This window comes from Eleginops maclovinus, chromosome 19, assembly GCF_036324505.1.
Source record: "Eleginops maclovinus isolate JMC-PN-2008 ecotype Puerto Natales chromosome 19, JC_Emac_rtc_rv5, whole genome shotgun sequence".
NCBI classification, from domain to species: domain Eukaryota; kingdom Metazoa; phylum Chordata; class Actinopteri; order Perciformes; family Eleginopidae; genus Eleginops; species Eleginops maclovinus.
In genome coordinates, this window is record NC_086367.1 from 13,789,166 (window position 1) to 13,806,122 (window position 16,957).

The 16,957-nt window shown below is 41.6% G+C and overlaps 1 protein-coding gene across 3 annotated transcripts in view; it reads right to left on the reverse strand.

Moving 5' to 3' along the window:
* The window catches only part of asap2a (ArfGAP with SH3 domain, ankyrin repeat and PH domain 2a), a 46,977-nt gene that overhangs the window by 10,812 nt on the left and 19,208 nt on the right, over positions 1-16,957 (reverse strand). For all 3 annotated transcript variants that reach the window (XM_063908060.1, XM_063908059.1, XM_063908058.1), the window contains exons 3-16: positions 14,848-14,993; positions 13,812-13,886; positions 8,872-8,921; positions 6,698-6,827; positions 6,307-6,392; positions 6,150-6,225; positions 5,777-5,863; positions 4,483-4,586; positions 3,973-4,042; positions 3,508-3,595; positions 2,788-2,836; positions 2,323-2,489; positions 1,219-1,352; positions 578-672 (exon numbers count right to left, since the gene is read on the reverse strand). In XM_063908060.1, coding sequence (XP_063764130.1) covers positions 578-672; positions 1,219-1,352; positions 2,323-2,489; positions 2,788-2,836; positions 3,508-3,595; positions 3,973-4,042; positions 4,483-4,586; positions 5,777-5,863; positions 6,150-6,225; positions 6,307-6,392; positions 6,698-6,827; positions 8,872-8,921; positions 13,812-13,886; positions 14,848-14,993 — 1,357 coding nt within the window. The remainder of the gene's footprint in view (positions 1-577; positions 673-1,218; positions 1,353-2,322; positions 2,490-2,787; positions 2,837-3,507; positions 3,596-3,972; positions 4,043-4,482; positions 4,587-5,776; positions 5,864-6,149; positions 6,226-6,306; positions 6,393-6,697; positions 6,828-8,871; positions 8,922-13,811; positions 13,887-14,847; positions 14,994-16,957) is intronic.

A 16,957-nucleotide genomic window follows, 5' to 3' on the forward strand; every position in this document is an offset into this window, starting at 1 on the left:
CTGGATCTTCTAGTGTCTGCATGTGATTGGGTTTGATTTGTGCTTTAAACTGGGGATCAATAAAAAGTCACTAATCATAACTGATTACCAGTTCAGTGGTTGATAGGGTTCCATAGTTTACATAGAAAGGAAAGCAGTGACGCATGTCCTAGAAATATGGTTTAAAAAAGTATCCTAATGATAAAGTAAAAAACAGTTACTTCCTGAATCTTGTGTTAAGAGTTAGCATGTGTGAATACAGACAAAAACAAAGTATCATTACTTGGTGATATTTAGCAATATAGCAATTTCAACATCATTTTTCTTTTTTTATATTTTAAATCAAACTGTTCCGGTAACCTTGTTCTTTTGAATAGAAAGCTTGTTTATAATTATTTTTATTTTTAATGTATTATATACTCAGTCTAGCAATCTGTGTCATCAATGTGGCCTATTGGATCTGTGATTTTCATGTCTTACTGAATCAATCAAATTAAGGAAACCTGATCAGAACAATGCTGGGGGGGAGGGGGGGCAGAGAGAGAGACAGAGGGGGATGTTGAGATTGTGAGGGGGAAAAGTCAAATGGGTGACTTACATGTCACTGGATGGGTTGGGTTTCACCACATTTTCAGTACTTAAACAAGCCTCCATGATTTCATTAAAGCCTGCATTCCCCACATTCTTGGCCAGCTGTGGAGCACACACACGGACACAGCAACACACACATTAAATTAGGTATAGTAGACATTTTCCACAACACGCGCATTAATCTAAAGGTCGTCATCTTTGCCTGCTGGATGCAATACGGTGTGTGTGTGGAGCATTATAAACGGCACAACGCCCGTCTCATTGTGGCTAACACGACTGGCGTCTGCACACCGAGGAAAGCAATCAGGACTGGAAGCATTTAATCCCAACTGTCCCACAGGCGGTAAATCTCTACACCAAACAGTGATTAGAAAAGCCATAAACATCTCAGCTATTCTGAGTGTAGAGACTTCCAGAGGTTACGAAGGAAAGAGGAGAGGAGATGAGGCCTCGGGTGATGCTGCTCTCCTTCCTTCCTGTCTCGACTTGCCGTCATCATTTCCTTTCCTTCTCCTCCAGTTTCTCTGATTTAAAATCTCCGCAGAGATTCATAGAGAAAAGTCAATACAATGGAATGGCTCAAACAAAAAATAAATGGGACGCGAGGAGATTAAGCTAAAAAAAAAACAGGCGCCAACAGTGATTTACCAAGAGCTCTGAGGTGCTGAGTACGTCCAGAGTGAGGGACTGGATCCTGGAGTAGTGCACTCCGAGCTCTCTGTGGATCCCCGAACATTCAATACAGGTGAGGATGCCCAGGTTAGTGGACAGCCATGTCGGGTCTGAGGAGGAGAAAAAGGAGGGAAAAGGGGGAGGAATGAGCTTGGGTGACAGGCTGTCCTTTGGCAGAAACCACTTCAGCAATGGTCATTTCTGCAGCACGAGAGCCAACTTTGATGTGTCCTTGAGGAAAGCTATGGGCTGGGGAAATTTAATAGCTGCCTGAAGGGCTTTCTGCTATCTGACAGCACACAATGTCAGGGGAAAGTGACCAAACTGAACTGTAACCAAGTCTGGCCTCGATTCTCAGTGCATGTGTGGATATACTACTGTATGTGTGTGTTAACGCATATACACACACATCTGGAGGAGGACATTTCATGGGGTACTTCAGGAAGAAGTCATGAGCAAACAGATCAACAAGATCCAGTCTGCAGGAGTTTCAGCAACAGCTTATCATACCAACACCTTCCTAGTCCTTTATTAAAATAACTTTGCATACACATTAAAACTAATACCTTACAAAAGCATACCCCACATTTTAAGACTGCAAATCCTGTTTTTTTAAATTTAATTTAAATCTGGAATCTGCTTCAAATTATCTAGTGACATGTACATATCGTAGGTTTAAATTCCTTGAAAGTAAAGAAGCAAAATCTTTTGTTGAAGTATTTTCAGTGAGCTTTGTGGTCAGAATTATTCCTGGGATTTCTGAAAATAAATCAAATTTGAATTAAACCACAGAACTCTGGATGATCACAGTTATGTCCTTATTGATCCTGTACCGTTGTTTGGATGTTGTCTAGCTTCTGTGTGATTGCTTTAGTTATTCAATTAACCAAAAGGACTAAAATGTTCAATTACATTTTGCCTGGGAGAAAATCCATCTTTTGGTATGCTCTGGAGAAAGGTCAACATTAATGGAAACTTAATCTTAAAAACACACAAAACCACTGGTGTCCTCCTGTGTGCCGTCAATATCAATCGCGTTGATATCATAAAATGTCTGATAGGTCTTTCTTTGCTACTCACTGGGCGCTCCGCAGTCACAGCACACGTCGTTTCCCGTCATCCTCTTGACCTCTCCCAGGATGGCCTTGGTCAGCTCCTGCACGATGTTGTTCTCTCCGACATGATGGTCCCCTTTGAAGGCCTGATTCAGCGCCTCCTCCTTACTGTTCTGCAGCACTGAGATCCAGCTGGAGGAGGGGGGGAGCAAAAATGAGAATAAAGACAGAGGAAGAAAGAGAAGTGGAGGTCGAGGGAGGAGGAGAAAGTAGGTTAATATGTGTGTAGATGGGAGCAGCCGGAGGAGGGAGATAAAAAGGGGAAAGAAGGCCAGATTAAAAGGCTGTTAATATTCAGGAAGTTGGAGGTAAAGTCTGACTGGGTGAGAGGTAGGAAGTGTGTGGAAAGTGGAGTAGGCGGTAAACAGGATGCACTTAGGCACAAGACTGGACACACACGCATATGGGGAAGGAAGGAACAGGCACTTACATCTGACAGTCCTGGTCGTCCTCGGCCTGAAAGTGATACGTTCTGTCGTCTGAAACAAAAAGGAAATGGATGACACAACAGCAGAGATTTGGGAGAGGAAAGAGAGGACAACATGAACTAGGAGGAAACCGGGGAACATATTGGAGCGACTGCCTGCAGAGTCGTTAAAGTATCCTGTCCATAACTCCTTTAGCTCTTTTTACTGTCTTCAGATGTGGATCAAGTACTAACTATTTTTAAATCTCTGTTTCCAAAGCAACCAAATCATTTTCACTGAAGCTGATTTTTGCATTTCCAGCTCAATGCCATTATCTCTTATGTGTGGAAAAACTGGCCAAAATCCAAAAGGACTGAAAAGGAAAACCGTTGCTAATTTACTTCTCAATTTACAAATCAATTAATCACGCTAGCTTTTTTCTGTTTTGTTATTCAATTCCAAGATCAAGGCTAAATGCTCTATTGAGATGTGCTGGATGTGATCATATACTGTATACTTTTTTGAAAAAGCTTATTTTTGGCTTTCTACTGCTTGCTAAATAGAAAAGAATCCACACCGCAGCACAACAAACCTTAGTCAGCTCCTGCCTGGATGAATGGAGCTAATTTGAATGTGGCATTGAAATGCAACGTATAGTTATGAAAACCCTGAGAGAGGACAAAAACGGTAAGGACTGGAACATGTGAAAATATTTTAAGGCAAAGAGAGACTCCTCAACTTACGGGATATGAGGTCGAAGCTTCTCTTCTCCTCAGGATTGTGTTTCACCTGGCAGGTGAGCAGGTTGAGTTTAGCTGGCGGCCGGTTAGCCTGTCAGAGAGAGACAGAGGGAGGGAGGGTAATGACATCATCATAAATGAGTGAGAGTGTTGTTTCTAACCATATCCGACTGCTACTGCAGCCAAATGAAACATCTGATAAGCTGCTGCGTGTTAAATGAGCTGCTTCAGAGAGCTAAATCTTTATATGGGAACAAACGAGAGGATCAGCAATAAAAGAGGAATGGGAACTCTCTGCTGTTAATGAATTCATGGTTAATGAGTGAAGGTAATGATTGGCTACGGAAAAGAACACTGAAACTTTAATGTGTGTGACTAAATGAAGTGTGATAAGGTATGTGTGTATTTGTTTGAACGAACACACACGCACATCCTGTCCTTGTGCCACTGCGGAGTGTTTTTACTCACTGTGCCGTGTGAGATGGTGAGGTAGCCGTTCTTCGCCGTGCACTTTCTCTTCTGCCACACTTTCCTCAACCTGTGACACACAGACAACAGAGGTTAGAAAGTAACATACACTGAAATCACATAGCAGACACTTATGATAAAATATTTAATATGATCACATGTTATGATACAGAGGAGATGCATTAGTTATGACACACAGACTGAGCAGTGTTTTCCCATCTATAATTTAAATTACAAGTGGCATCATTTGTTCTTCACCTGAAACAAGCAGATGATGAATTCAGCCACAGAAAAAAAGGATCAGCAAATGTTTGAACTTATTGCAAATAAACAACTATTTTAAAATACATTATTTGCAATAAGTTTGAATCTTTGTTTCGCTTTCTTATATTATTTGTATATATTACAACACATTTAAAACTCATCACACAAGGGTAACTTGCTTTACAACTATTGTTTCAAACCCTACACAACCACAACTGATCATTTGAGCTTATTTGACAATCTCACCCGTCACTCTTCTTGTAAAGGCAGCCGCTGCGCTCCGTGCCGTGCTCCTTGTTACCCTGTGGCTGGTGCAGGCTGTAGGTGGTGCTCTGCCGCACCTGTGAATCCTGGGAAAGCAAACACAAAGAAACACAGACAAGAAATCAGAGCCTATAAACAAACAAAGAAACAAAATGAAAGGCAAGCGCTGCATGAAGGATTTGCAAATTCAAATTGCAGTCAAGTAGGAGCCACTGAAGCGTTACATGGCTCAGATTTAATCGCTGATGCCGAGTCTCCTGCTCCTCGGAGAATTTAGAAGCGAGTTTGCGCAACAAAAGATTGCTGCCATCAGCCTGAATGATTTTGTACGGGATTTTGTATGGGGATGAGACAATAGTAGGAGCTTTTACACCTCTGAATCTAAATCTGCAACAACAGTTTGCAAAGAGCTTCCATGATGAAATTACAAAACACATTTTGATTGTAAGCCTGTATGCAGTTTGAACAGATTGAAATTGATTGAATGTAACTTTATATATTCAGGTTTGACTGCAATGAAATGACACAAAAGTGTAAAAGAAAAAGCCAAACAAAAGCCAGATTTTTGTACGAGTGAAGTCATTTCCTGTCTGGAAACACTACAGGGAACAGACTTCTGAGGGCTGGCGTTAATGTGGCTTTAATGAATGTATTGGTGTGTGCTGTTATCAGCAGACACACACAGCCAACAGGATAATCTTAGAGGAGCAGGAATGCTGCTTGAGCTTTTCTCATTGAAAAGTTATTTAAAATAAAAAGCACTGAAACACGGCTTGAAAAAAAGACATATGCGGCTTTAAAAAGAACATAAAAACTATGAATCTAGCACGACAACAGAAGCAACACAACACAATGGAAACAGAATGCACACAACCACAGAAATGTTTTTCCATGAAATCCACTTACTCTCCTAGACTTGTTTCACAAAAGAGGAAGGCAGAGAAGGAAAGGAGAAAACAACCTTCAGGTGAGACCAGGAGCTGCTGTGGTCTGCAGCATATTGAATGGTTTGCTAAACAATTCCTTCCACTCATTCATTTAGAGTGGAAAATGGATTATACTATAGCAAAGCATATATTAAACAAATGGGAAATTCCTTGGGTTGCACTTCTTCAGGAGACCTTCGTCTAAAAAAAGGGCTGAAAGATAATAGTTTGAGGACTGTATATACTAAATATACTCAGAATTTAAAGTATATATAATAGAATTAACAGGACTAAAATATGACATTTGACCGACATGTTATTTAACGTGTGTTTTTAAATGTGTGTGTTACCTCCTTCTGCTCCACCTGCAGTGCTGTCTTCAGGACGTCGCGTAACTGGGTCAGCTGTTTCCTCTCTTCGTCCTGCACCTGCTTTATCTGTCACGATGAAAATATTTCAATATTCAAAGGCTTTATATTCATATGCACAGTAGCTACAGTGTAGTTATGACAATGGCAATATTAAGTCCCAGGCTCCTCCAACAATGCCAAATAATAAATAGACATAAAACAATAAAAACAAATGTAAAATACAAGAAATATGGCAAGAAAAAGAGTAGGGTAAAATAGAGCAAGATTATTTTTGCAAGATCAATGTGCAAGTAATCAGAAAATAGAGGAAAAAGTGAAGGAAAGAGGGCGGAAGAGCAGATGGTTTTCTCACCGTGTGCAGATCCGTAGCCAGTTTTTCTATGGAAGGTTTCAGGTTGTCTACAGCTTTTAGACCATCCTGAAAGAAACTGAACAGGAAACGCATATACTTAACATGAGAATATGCAACTGCCCTGATCACATTTCCCTTCAGGATTTCTTTGTCTTACTTGCACTGTGCGTGGAAGTACTTGATGAGGTTCTGCAGCAGGTCCACTCCCTTCTTGATTTTTATCTCATTGACTTTGAGGAGATACTGTCAACACATCGAATACAGATTCAGGATGAGGCAAGGTGGAGTCAAGGAAGGGAAAGGCAATTCATCTCAAACATTATTCATCCCTCTGATCTCATATTCAGACACTTCAAAGAAAAAGTCTACATGTTTCAAGTGAATCTTAATTCAAGTAAAACATCACAGAGGTCCAGACCACACACATATCATAGATCTAATCTAGGATTTGTATTTCAAAAGGCTAAACACATTATGCACTATTCAAACGTATCCTCAGTTTGACAGATCTTTGCAGGACATAATCCCCAGTCATTAGTCGGACTCACCTCACACATCTGCAGCTGGAAGAATCTCCTCTCCTTCTCCATCTCCTCAGCGATTTCTGCACCGCTGATTTCTGTCCTGATCATCCCGTGCTGCCTTGCATGCTCCTTCTTCTCCTTCTCTATCTTGGTGCTGGCAGGAAGTGACATCACAGTGGTCAAAGAGCAAACAGCAAATCCATGGCTGTGTGGTATTGTGTAAAATAAGCCCTATTGCTGTCCTTGTTGGTGGGGCTGGTTGCCTGAGAAGTCCATGGCATTTACTCATTAAATGTTTATGGGTTTGATTTGTTTAGTTAATAATAGGGCATTTACTTCAGGTAAAACCAGTCACATACCAGGTTACTCAACAGTCAGTATTTAGGGCAGATTTTTCACAAATACCATAAACTTTGCATACAGTAAACTATCTGTAAAAAGCAATCAGCATAACACACACATACACACACACACACACACACACACACACACACACACGGGAGGGGGGGGGCACCAGACCATGCAACAGGGCATTCTTTTCCATATGCTGTTTTTCTGACAGCATATTCCCTACAAAGACGATGCAGCAATCTGTTCCCTCTCGGAGAGACGGGACAAGAGTGTCAGTGTTTGCAAGCTGTTCGGCAGATTTTCAGCTTGACTCATGAGCATCAAGCTGTGATGGTAGGTGGACTTTGCTAACTTTTACAAAGACGCAGACTGTAGCTCCATATTTCAAGATATTGTAACAATATTATTACACATTTTTTATGGTAAAAACATACAGTGCCCATTAAACTTCGGTCAGAAGGCAAAATGCACCACAATCAAAAATTAACACTTTTATAAGGAAGCAGAAATCTAGCTTGCTTCTGTTATTTTGCTATTGCACAAGATCTGCTTTCATGTGCCATTTGTCATGTGCACAAAGACTGTATGAAGTGGAGCTTTAAACAACTCTGAATTGATATTTGTGTGTTTAATGTCATCAACTGTGAGTCGTGGTGGGAGGAGACTGTGATCCATTTCTGTTTCACCAAGGAAATTGTTTTAGAGATGGTTGGAAAACCGGAGACAATGAAACACAAATAGTAGTTAGTTTTGGTTCGTAAATTTGCCATTCAGTGCATAATGCCAAAATTAATTTCAGCGAGTTCAGAGCGTGCTTTTGTCAGCACATGAATCATCACACTGACAGTGTTAAAACATCTTCGGGGCTGAGACTAATAGAGACACGTATTCGCCAAGCTGTTTGGACGCCTGCCAAGTTTTCAACTGATGATCGGGCTGAGAACCAAGTCACTTTCAGTGCTGTCAGTCCAGGAAGTGATTCAACAATTAGGAAATGAAGAGTTTTTAAACAAGCATTCAATATAGGGGATAATTTGACTTATGTTAGAAACTCTTCCTGAATTAACAGCATTGTAAATGTGACAACTCCCAAACAGAAGTGGAATCCGAACTCATGTGTCGGATGCAAAGAGCTTGCAAACCAAATCAGGGTTTGAGAAATCGATACTCAGTGAGGCAAATTTGCAAGTCTTTGTGTCTGTGAATACAGTAGAGAGATCAGAGAAGACCCGAGGATAATATATAAAGATGAGCAGAAAGGGACACGGGGATGTTTTGGTGGTTTTCCAATCAGGCAGAAAACTGGCCTCTGTTGATGGTTTCTGTTCACCATCAATAGAGTCAAAACAGTCACACTGCATCAGAATGAAACTGTGGATGTCCGCACAAAGAGCGTACTGTCTGACGGTTTGGAGAGAAGATGCATTACCCTTTCAGTAAAGAATGTCCTTTGCAGCTTGTAAAATATATGAAAGTGCTATAAAATGTCATGTGTCCTTTGCATGCACAATCACAATGGTGCGTCAGTGGAAATGGTGTCTAAGTGTGGAGAGGGAAAGGTGATGGGGAAGGCTGGTTATTCACATTATCACAGATGTGTTGACAGATCATCACGGATGGGGGTTAGAGGGGGAGAGCAGTTAGTCAAGACAAGTAGACAGAGACAGGACACAAACTGCACATCTCATTTTAACATACTAACTTAATACAAAATAAGGACGGCTGTGTAATAACAAGGTTTTAAGCATTGGGTCAGCAGGGAGCACTATTTTAACCAATATACTCACAAACTGGTTTTATTTATGAAAGTCAAGTTATTTTCTGAGTATTCATATTAGGATTCTTACACTTTTGTCTCGTAGTCCTTCCAGGCTTTGTCAAAAGGCTTTTTCAGATCCTGTGAAAAACAAGCAGAACAGTTCAATTGTAAACAAAAGTCACAAATATAGTGCAGGAATAAAAGGACGGGCTTGACAGTATCAAGTCACAATTTTAAGATGTTGATTAACACAAAACAAATAAGGAAGCCAGCTAAATTCAGTTTTGACATGTACAGTATTTAGGACATTTTATAAACCAGACAGTTACAGGAATACTTCCACCATAAGGCCAATAGACAAGAAATTAAAACACCAACACAGCAACCAGGGATCACCAAGATCTCAACATCATTACCGCCATTGCTTACTAACTGTCACAAGTTAAAGTGATAAGACTACCACAACTAATGAGCAATGCTACTGTTTCTCTCCGAGTGTGTGTGTGTGAACGGGCGTGCTTGAGTTTCATTACAACGTGAATCATTCATCTGAATCATCCTCCTCACAGGTGCAGAGCCGTCTACAGCTGTGGCGGAGCCGTGTACGGTGTGGAGGGTTTTTTGGGAAGGCAGGAGAGTTTTGAAATTGTCACACCGACAACGGGTGACGTTTCTCGTTGTCATGGTTGTGCTTTCAACAGCTGCTTGAGCGACGCGCTTGATTAAACAACACCGCGTACACTGCGGGTCTGATTAAGGAGCGATTATGAGAAACAAAAGTGCACATTACTGGGTGTAATTGGCTGTACAAAATACAATGCAATGAAATGAATTGCTGCCTGATACCAGAGCCAGAACGCCAGGAAAGTCTGCCCTACAGCATGCAACAAAAACAACGAATAATTACGAGGATTTTTGCCACATTTAATTTAGATATCTCTGTGTGAATAAATACCAAAAACTACAGTAAGCACCTGCTGAATCTTGGCATGGAAGTGAGCTTTTTAGACCATACTAACAATTTAACCTTAAGCAGCACTCATGTATGGCTTACTGTGCATTTCTGTCCATGAATGTGAAAAGCACACACATTTCTGTTGGGCTGACAGGCAGCTTATGGCCTTAGTGCATTGTTGAAGCTTCAGAGTGGACTGTGATCCTGCTGTTGACCTCCACTTCAACAGCAGAGGAGTGGCAGGCCCGCAGGAACACGGTCTGGTTCACTGCGCCAAGCCAAGGAGCACTCAGCAAGGCAGTCAACCAGCTCAAGAGCAGAAACCACCAGAGGAAAGAGGGCATAAAGGACTATAAAAACACATACAAAAGCTGAAAAACCAAAAAGGACAACAAGTCTGTAAAGAAAAAACCCAAAGCAAGAGAGGAAGCAGCTAAAAGAATGTACTGTAGGTCAACAGAGAGTCAGAAATAAAAGAGAGGCTGAGCGGAAGGAAATGTCATAGCCAGAGAGAGGAGAGAAATGGTAACAAAGGCTAAAAATACCAGAATCAGGCATTACTGGGCAGGGAACGGCTGAGCAGAATAGGCCAAAGCACGGGGCAAATCTCTCCCAGTGGGAGCAGCAAGCTTTTAGTGCCCTGATTCTCTGTCTGGCTGAATCCAAAGGACGGAGGAGGAATGTCATGCCCTTGAAAAGGGCCTCAATTCACAAATGTATCACCTTTTCCTACCTTCCGACCACACATGTCCATGAATAGCAGTTCTTGTTTCACATTCCTCACACCTTTCCCCACTGCAGTAATGAGTTCATTTAGTAGTGGATCTGTAGTCCCTTTGGATGTGAACACTCATGGGGTCAGTTCACTTAAATTATAGAAAAACACCCCCCCATTTAAATGTAGGGATATCAAGCATTAAACCAACCAAAACCTCTTTTTAACGTAGAAAACTACCTCCATCATATTAGGAGTGAAGGCAAGAAACGTAGAGACAGACATCTCTTAACACTTGCCCGATAAAACCAAAGCCCAAGATACCATTTGAGCTGGGAAAATCGGCTTTGTTATGATTGAACTGACCCTTTGTTATACTACTTCTGCTGTTTCTAAATGTATGTTCAGTTATTTTAAAAACTACTGATGCTGCCGATGTAGTAGATAGCAGACTGTGCAAACTAAAGCCTCCAGTAGTAGTCCGAGCGTATCTTTAATCTCAAACAGTGAGCATGTGTGGGTGTTTCGGATGTTCACGACCCACTGAACCACAATGAGTCCCCCTCCTCACACTCCTTACTTACACAAACACAGTACACTCTGCAGGAACTACGCAGACACTGTAACTGACCGGTGATAAGCTGCTATGACTCATGGTGGGTTAGAAACACAGACTGGTCAATGAGCAGTGGATGAGAGGGGCAGTATGACATCATGCTGGCGTCCACTCTGAAAATCTACTGTTAGCAGAAAGGTCTCGCGGACTCAGCACTTTCCATTTTCCACTGATGGAGTGTGTTTATCTTCAGTAAAACACCCCTGGGTCTTCCAGGGACCCCACCCAAGCCTTTTATGCTACTGCTGCACTAACTGAGCTGTACCCTGAATACATACCCTGAAAACAAAAGCTTTTTACAGAACTCTTTACCTGCTTATTAATACCCTCTGTAGGGAGACAGCCATGGAGGTAGGTGAGGTGGAAAAGAGTGCATTTTAAGCAGAGTAACATCAGTGACAGGTTGCTAGGTGGAAGCCCTCTAATCACAGAGCCATTAGTGGCTACCCCCCCTTGGGGTCAGTTCATCGCACTCATTTTCAGAGGCAGCACTGGCAGAATATTAACAAGCTTGGAGAGAATAACGGCAGCCAGAAAGCCATTAGGTCTCGAGTTAAATCAAATGAAAAGGACTGGTGGCTATTGTAGCCGCCACATACGGCAGGTGCAATTGCAGTGCATTAAAGGATTCCAGTTGGCACTTTTTATGCATTGACAGATTAAATATATCTTAAAATAACTTGACATTTACATGAAGAAGAAGCTGATAACGAAGGTTATAACACAAAGTTGCAGTGGTAATTATACACTACTGAAATTTACTCGGTGTATTTTTTTCCCACATCTCATACAAATCTTGTTTTTACCTGTTGGATAATGAGGCATTAGTCATCAAACGAGTCACCATTCTAGTTTCTCTCATAAACATCTCTCTTCCTCTCTAACGACATCCATATCCAACCAATGTTTTATCCTACTCTCAGTGCAGCCTTTCATGCAGGGCTTCTTCCTGCTTTTGCCTCCCCTAACAAGTACTCCCCCTGGGAGACGGCAGGAGTGAAGAAGCAGGATAATGACAGAGGAGGAGGAAGAGGATGAAGAGGAAGGGAAGGAAAAGGGAACTGCCTTTGGGTGTGGAGTTGAGCAACAAGTTGGGAGTGGTAGCAATGAAGGAAGACGAGAAACAATCATCACTTAATTTCTAGACTCTTTTGGCACTGAGGTTAAATGACATTGCAACGTTGGTGACATTTACTTAAGTGTGTGTAAATGTTTGTGTGTGCCCTAAGGTATGACAGAACCAGCAGCTCATTATCCCCCATGTCATTTTTGGGTAATAGGAATCATCAGAGGGTTAATGAGCAATAAGTGGGTAAGCTTTACAGAGTGAGGGGTGGGCGGGGGAGACAGAGTGAAGGAGACAAGGGGAAAGAAATGATGTGAGGTACAGACGTGATGAAAAGAGAAAGAAAAGCATGGTGGCAAAAAGCAGATAGAGGCTAAAAACATAAACATTGCACTTGAGGGACGCACGAAAGAGCGATGGAAGAAAAAACAGGGACAAACAGTCCAGAGGTCGAGAGGGTCACGGGGACAACCGCCGTATCTATGGTTACCAGCCTCATTAATGAACAGGCTTAAATCAGATCATACCTCGGTGGAAACTGCAGCCAATCATGTGCCTGCAGAGTGAAAGGTCACAGAGCGGCGGACAGTAACGAGTCCTGATTTCATTACAGAGCTGCAGAGACTGTTAACGCGGGTCTGTCTGGGTTTAGTCCGCCCGGTGACGCACATGACCGACTGGCTGACTACCTGCTGTGTATTAAACCTCAATACGTTTTGGGTTTATCAAAAACTAGGCAATGTTATGCAAAGTCTGGGCAGGGGAAGTATTGCATGTCATTCCCTATGTTTCCCTCTTCTTGCTTCCTGTAAACTGTGCAATATCAGCATCTAATACAAGCATTAAATACCCTCTAAAATTGTTGAACGATTGTCAATTTCTTGCCATTTTTAGGGCATAATTCTTAAACGCTTGCTAGTGTTATGACTTCAATTTGTACATTTCCCTGCTGCGGGATTAGTAAATAAAGGAATTCTGACTATGTAACAATTCAGAACATCTTGGAGAAGGATTTTGCAGGAAAAAGTGTATCAGTTACCTAAAGTTTATTATTCAAAAGTCGGAGAATGGCATCGGCACCGAAACATTTCCACACAATTATAATTTAAAGATTTTAAAGAAGGAATAAATTGCATTTAACTGTGTTCCAATTGTTTCAGAGGCAGATATTACTGTTTGCCAACTTCATTGATTAGATCACTATCTCCAAAACTGTCTAATCGGTTCACCCCAAAATGTGATGTAATGCTGAGTTGATGTCAGCCCCACGCTAACACTTTTCCACCTGCTCAATTGAGCGATTCGACGCACACACTTGAGCATAAATTATTGTTGACTGATTGTAGACTGCACTCAAAATGAAACACATTTTATGGAGTGATGATCCTTCTGACAGTTTTGCACCACTTCATCATGTTGAGTTATTGCAGGCATCATGTTAATACGTACGTACACACATCAGTAAATGATCCGTGGTAAATACAGTTTGGGATTTTTTCCCCCGATTTTAAAGCCAGGTGTATTCTGCTAACATTCAAATCAACCATCTAGTCTTCTTAATCAAACTTGTGGTGTTCAGTGAGGCTCGAGGACAGAGCTAAACTCTCCATCTCCTCGTATAACACTTCCTGCTCAGTAGCAGGGTAACACAAGACCGCGCTGTTTTGTTTCCTTACCCCTTTGACTCCCTTCAGGTCTCCTTTCAGCAGGCTGTCCAGAGGAAAGGTGATGATGTTGTTCATGTTTTGGAACTGGAGGAGGGTGTGGAGAGAGACAGATAAGAGTTGAAGGGTTACATCAGAAGATTTAAAACGTGCAGGAGCCTTAAAGTCAGGGGCACCCGACACCACTGAGATTTAATCCTTTTAGTGTGTGGTTTAAATGTGTGTGTGTGTGTGTGTGTGTGTGTGCTGGGTCCAGGAGAAAAAGCGAATTGACAAATGGAGGCATGTTTTCTTCCCTTTTACTCAGTAAAGATGGTGATAAGAAGCTGAAAGGGGTACAAAATGAACAGGACATATCAAATACTGAAGCAACAAAGGATAATGGTTGATTATATTTATAACAGCTCTCCTATGTTTCCAAGTTTGCACCCTCAGCAGCAGTTGCACCATCTTTTATTAGCAAATCTAAATTTTACATTATTAAAATACTTCCATTATAAGACTTTATGAACTTCCCCTTACTGTGAACCTCTGTGTGTAATTCTGCACATGTAGTCTAGGTAGCGAGAGTTCAAGCTTCGAGAGATTACATCTTCACATCCAGGTCAGGCAGGCAGCTCATGTTTCTTTAATATAAGGTGTTGAGATAACAGTAATAAAAAAAATCTCCTGGTCTCAGTGTGAGTCGATACGGTGTCTAAAGGCGGAAGCACCAGACCTCACATGATGGTGTCAGGTTTTTCCAATAAAGCTCCGGCCTCAGTACAACAAACCTGGCTTTAAGAGATCAGGTTGATTTAGATCCAGCAGATATTTGGTGTTGCAGTGGCTCTTTGGCCGCCTCGATGGAAAGACTAGAGCTACCTCCCCGAGGGCTTTAAGTTCCAGCTGGACTCGGTATGTGCTCGATGTGTGTGTTAGTTAGAGAACACTCCGTGACTCAAGGGGATGGAGACAATTAGAGAGGAGAGGATGGAAATCTTTCTTCGTCCCAGAAGATTTTACTTCCTTCCACAAAGGCACATAGAAACACACAATGTAGACTCACCAGGTTTTTGAAGAGCGCAGTGAGCTCCTTGGTGAAGACGGAGAACTTGAGGAAAGCTGAACCCAGATCAGGATCATCTCTGTACACGCAGTTCTCTCCAAACTTCTCCAGGGCCTGAGTGTACTGCTCCTCGTTCTCTACATGCGCTGAAACACACAAAAACACACACAGAGGTCAGCTTGGACAGGCTGTAGGAATCAAACTAAGGGCTTTCACTTCCATTGTTACAATTCAATAAACAATCACTAGGTATGAATAATGTATGGTAGTCTTTTAGACGGCCAAGATTTTCCGGCTGTCTGATCCTCCCATTACAGTTCAAGGTTTGCTTCTGCACACCACAGATTGTTTAATATATCATATTTGGTATTTAAGAATATCTTCTGGAATAAGGACAATGAGGTGAGGAGCCTCTTCTATACAATGCTGCAGTAAACGCTGCAGTTTTCTCATGCACTAATAATAGCTGCATATAACTTAACAATAATAATAATAATAATAATAATAATAAACATACCAAACATTATTATAGATGCAAACTTATGAGGGAGGCCAGAATCCTGCTCTGTTTTGGATCCACTAGTACTTCTGACCATCACCGACATTATTTATTTATTAAATTGATTAGTAAACCAATAAAAATGTATTTGACAAGGATTTTGAGTGTGACGGAGGTGAGAAAGGTAATTGTCATTTTGATGTACTTTTATGCAAAGTCTAATGGCTATGATCCAAACATTTCTGCCTCAATTAGCTTCTCCACCCTCACCCGTATTTGTTTTACCAAAGTAAAGTAAAAACACCAGGGGTCGAAGAATATTTTGATCCTCACTTTATTAATGATTGTACCGAGAGAGGGGAAAAACAACTCAGAAGTGACAGTCGGGGCCAAAGACAAACAAGTGACGGCAAAAGAAAGGTAAAGACAGACAGGAAGAGGAAAAGAGAAATACACAGATTCAACCCCAAACTATAAAATAACCATAGTCATTTAACAGTGAGGGGTGGGGAACCCATAAACCAGCTGTGACAGAAGTCTCCCAGCATGTCTAAAGTCGACCTAATCTACCACCGGGTTAGGCCTAGATGATTCCACTTAATTCACTTCACGCCAGGGTAGGCAGCTGATAACAGCTAATGCCATTGGGACAGGAGCGGAGGGATGGGGCACTGGGGACTGTTGCTATGACAACACTCACTAAGAGACAGAAAAAGGATTTGAGGGTGGTGTGAGGAAGGGACTTAAGGAAAATAGAGATGTACACTAAAAGACACCTGCTGCCACATCATAACTCTGCTTTTATCTGACACACGAACACACACACACACACACAGATAACGAGCAGCTACAGGATTTGCAGATGTGTCGGGTTTGTTGATGAAGCTGGATAAGCTCGTGTTTCTGCTGCAGAGATATCCATCATGTTATTAAAAGGGGAAAGCTAAAAGCCTCTGAGTCACTACCTGCCGACCTCCTCACATCAGACAAATCTAATTTAAACCGCAGCTGATCCGGATGACAAAGCTCCGACGAGGCTCAGCACACAAGTGGTAAATGAGGGTTTTGAACAGCTGCTACTCTAAAAGTACCTGAGATAGTGATTTTTTTTCCCACTGCCTTGAAAACACAGACAATAAAGTTCAATTGAGTGGTTTACGGTTTCGTCTTAAAAAAGACAGTATATTGTAAAAATACACACCGAAGTTGTATCACTCAGTCGTAGTAAACCTCAAACTAGTACTTGTAATTAAGTATTTTTTATAAATATTTGTACTCTTTTAGTAAACTATCTTTGGGAGTTAGTTGTTGGCCAAACAAGCATTGCATCTTGTTGACGCAACATTTCATAGATTAATGACATGTTAAATAAGCCTGATTAAACAGCTTGTGGTTCAAAGCAGTGAAATGAGTTGCACGTAAATATAATAAACTCTAAAAGTGTGTTTTGTGTCAGACACTGAACCTGACCACACACTCCACTGTTTACACATCAACTCCAGCTGTTTGGCTGCGGCTCCGCAGGCTCCGGGCCGACAAGGCGGGGCCTGCTGTTGTTTCTGAAGTGGCACATGAGAGCCGACTAACTGCCCAATCTACCCCGGGCTGCTC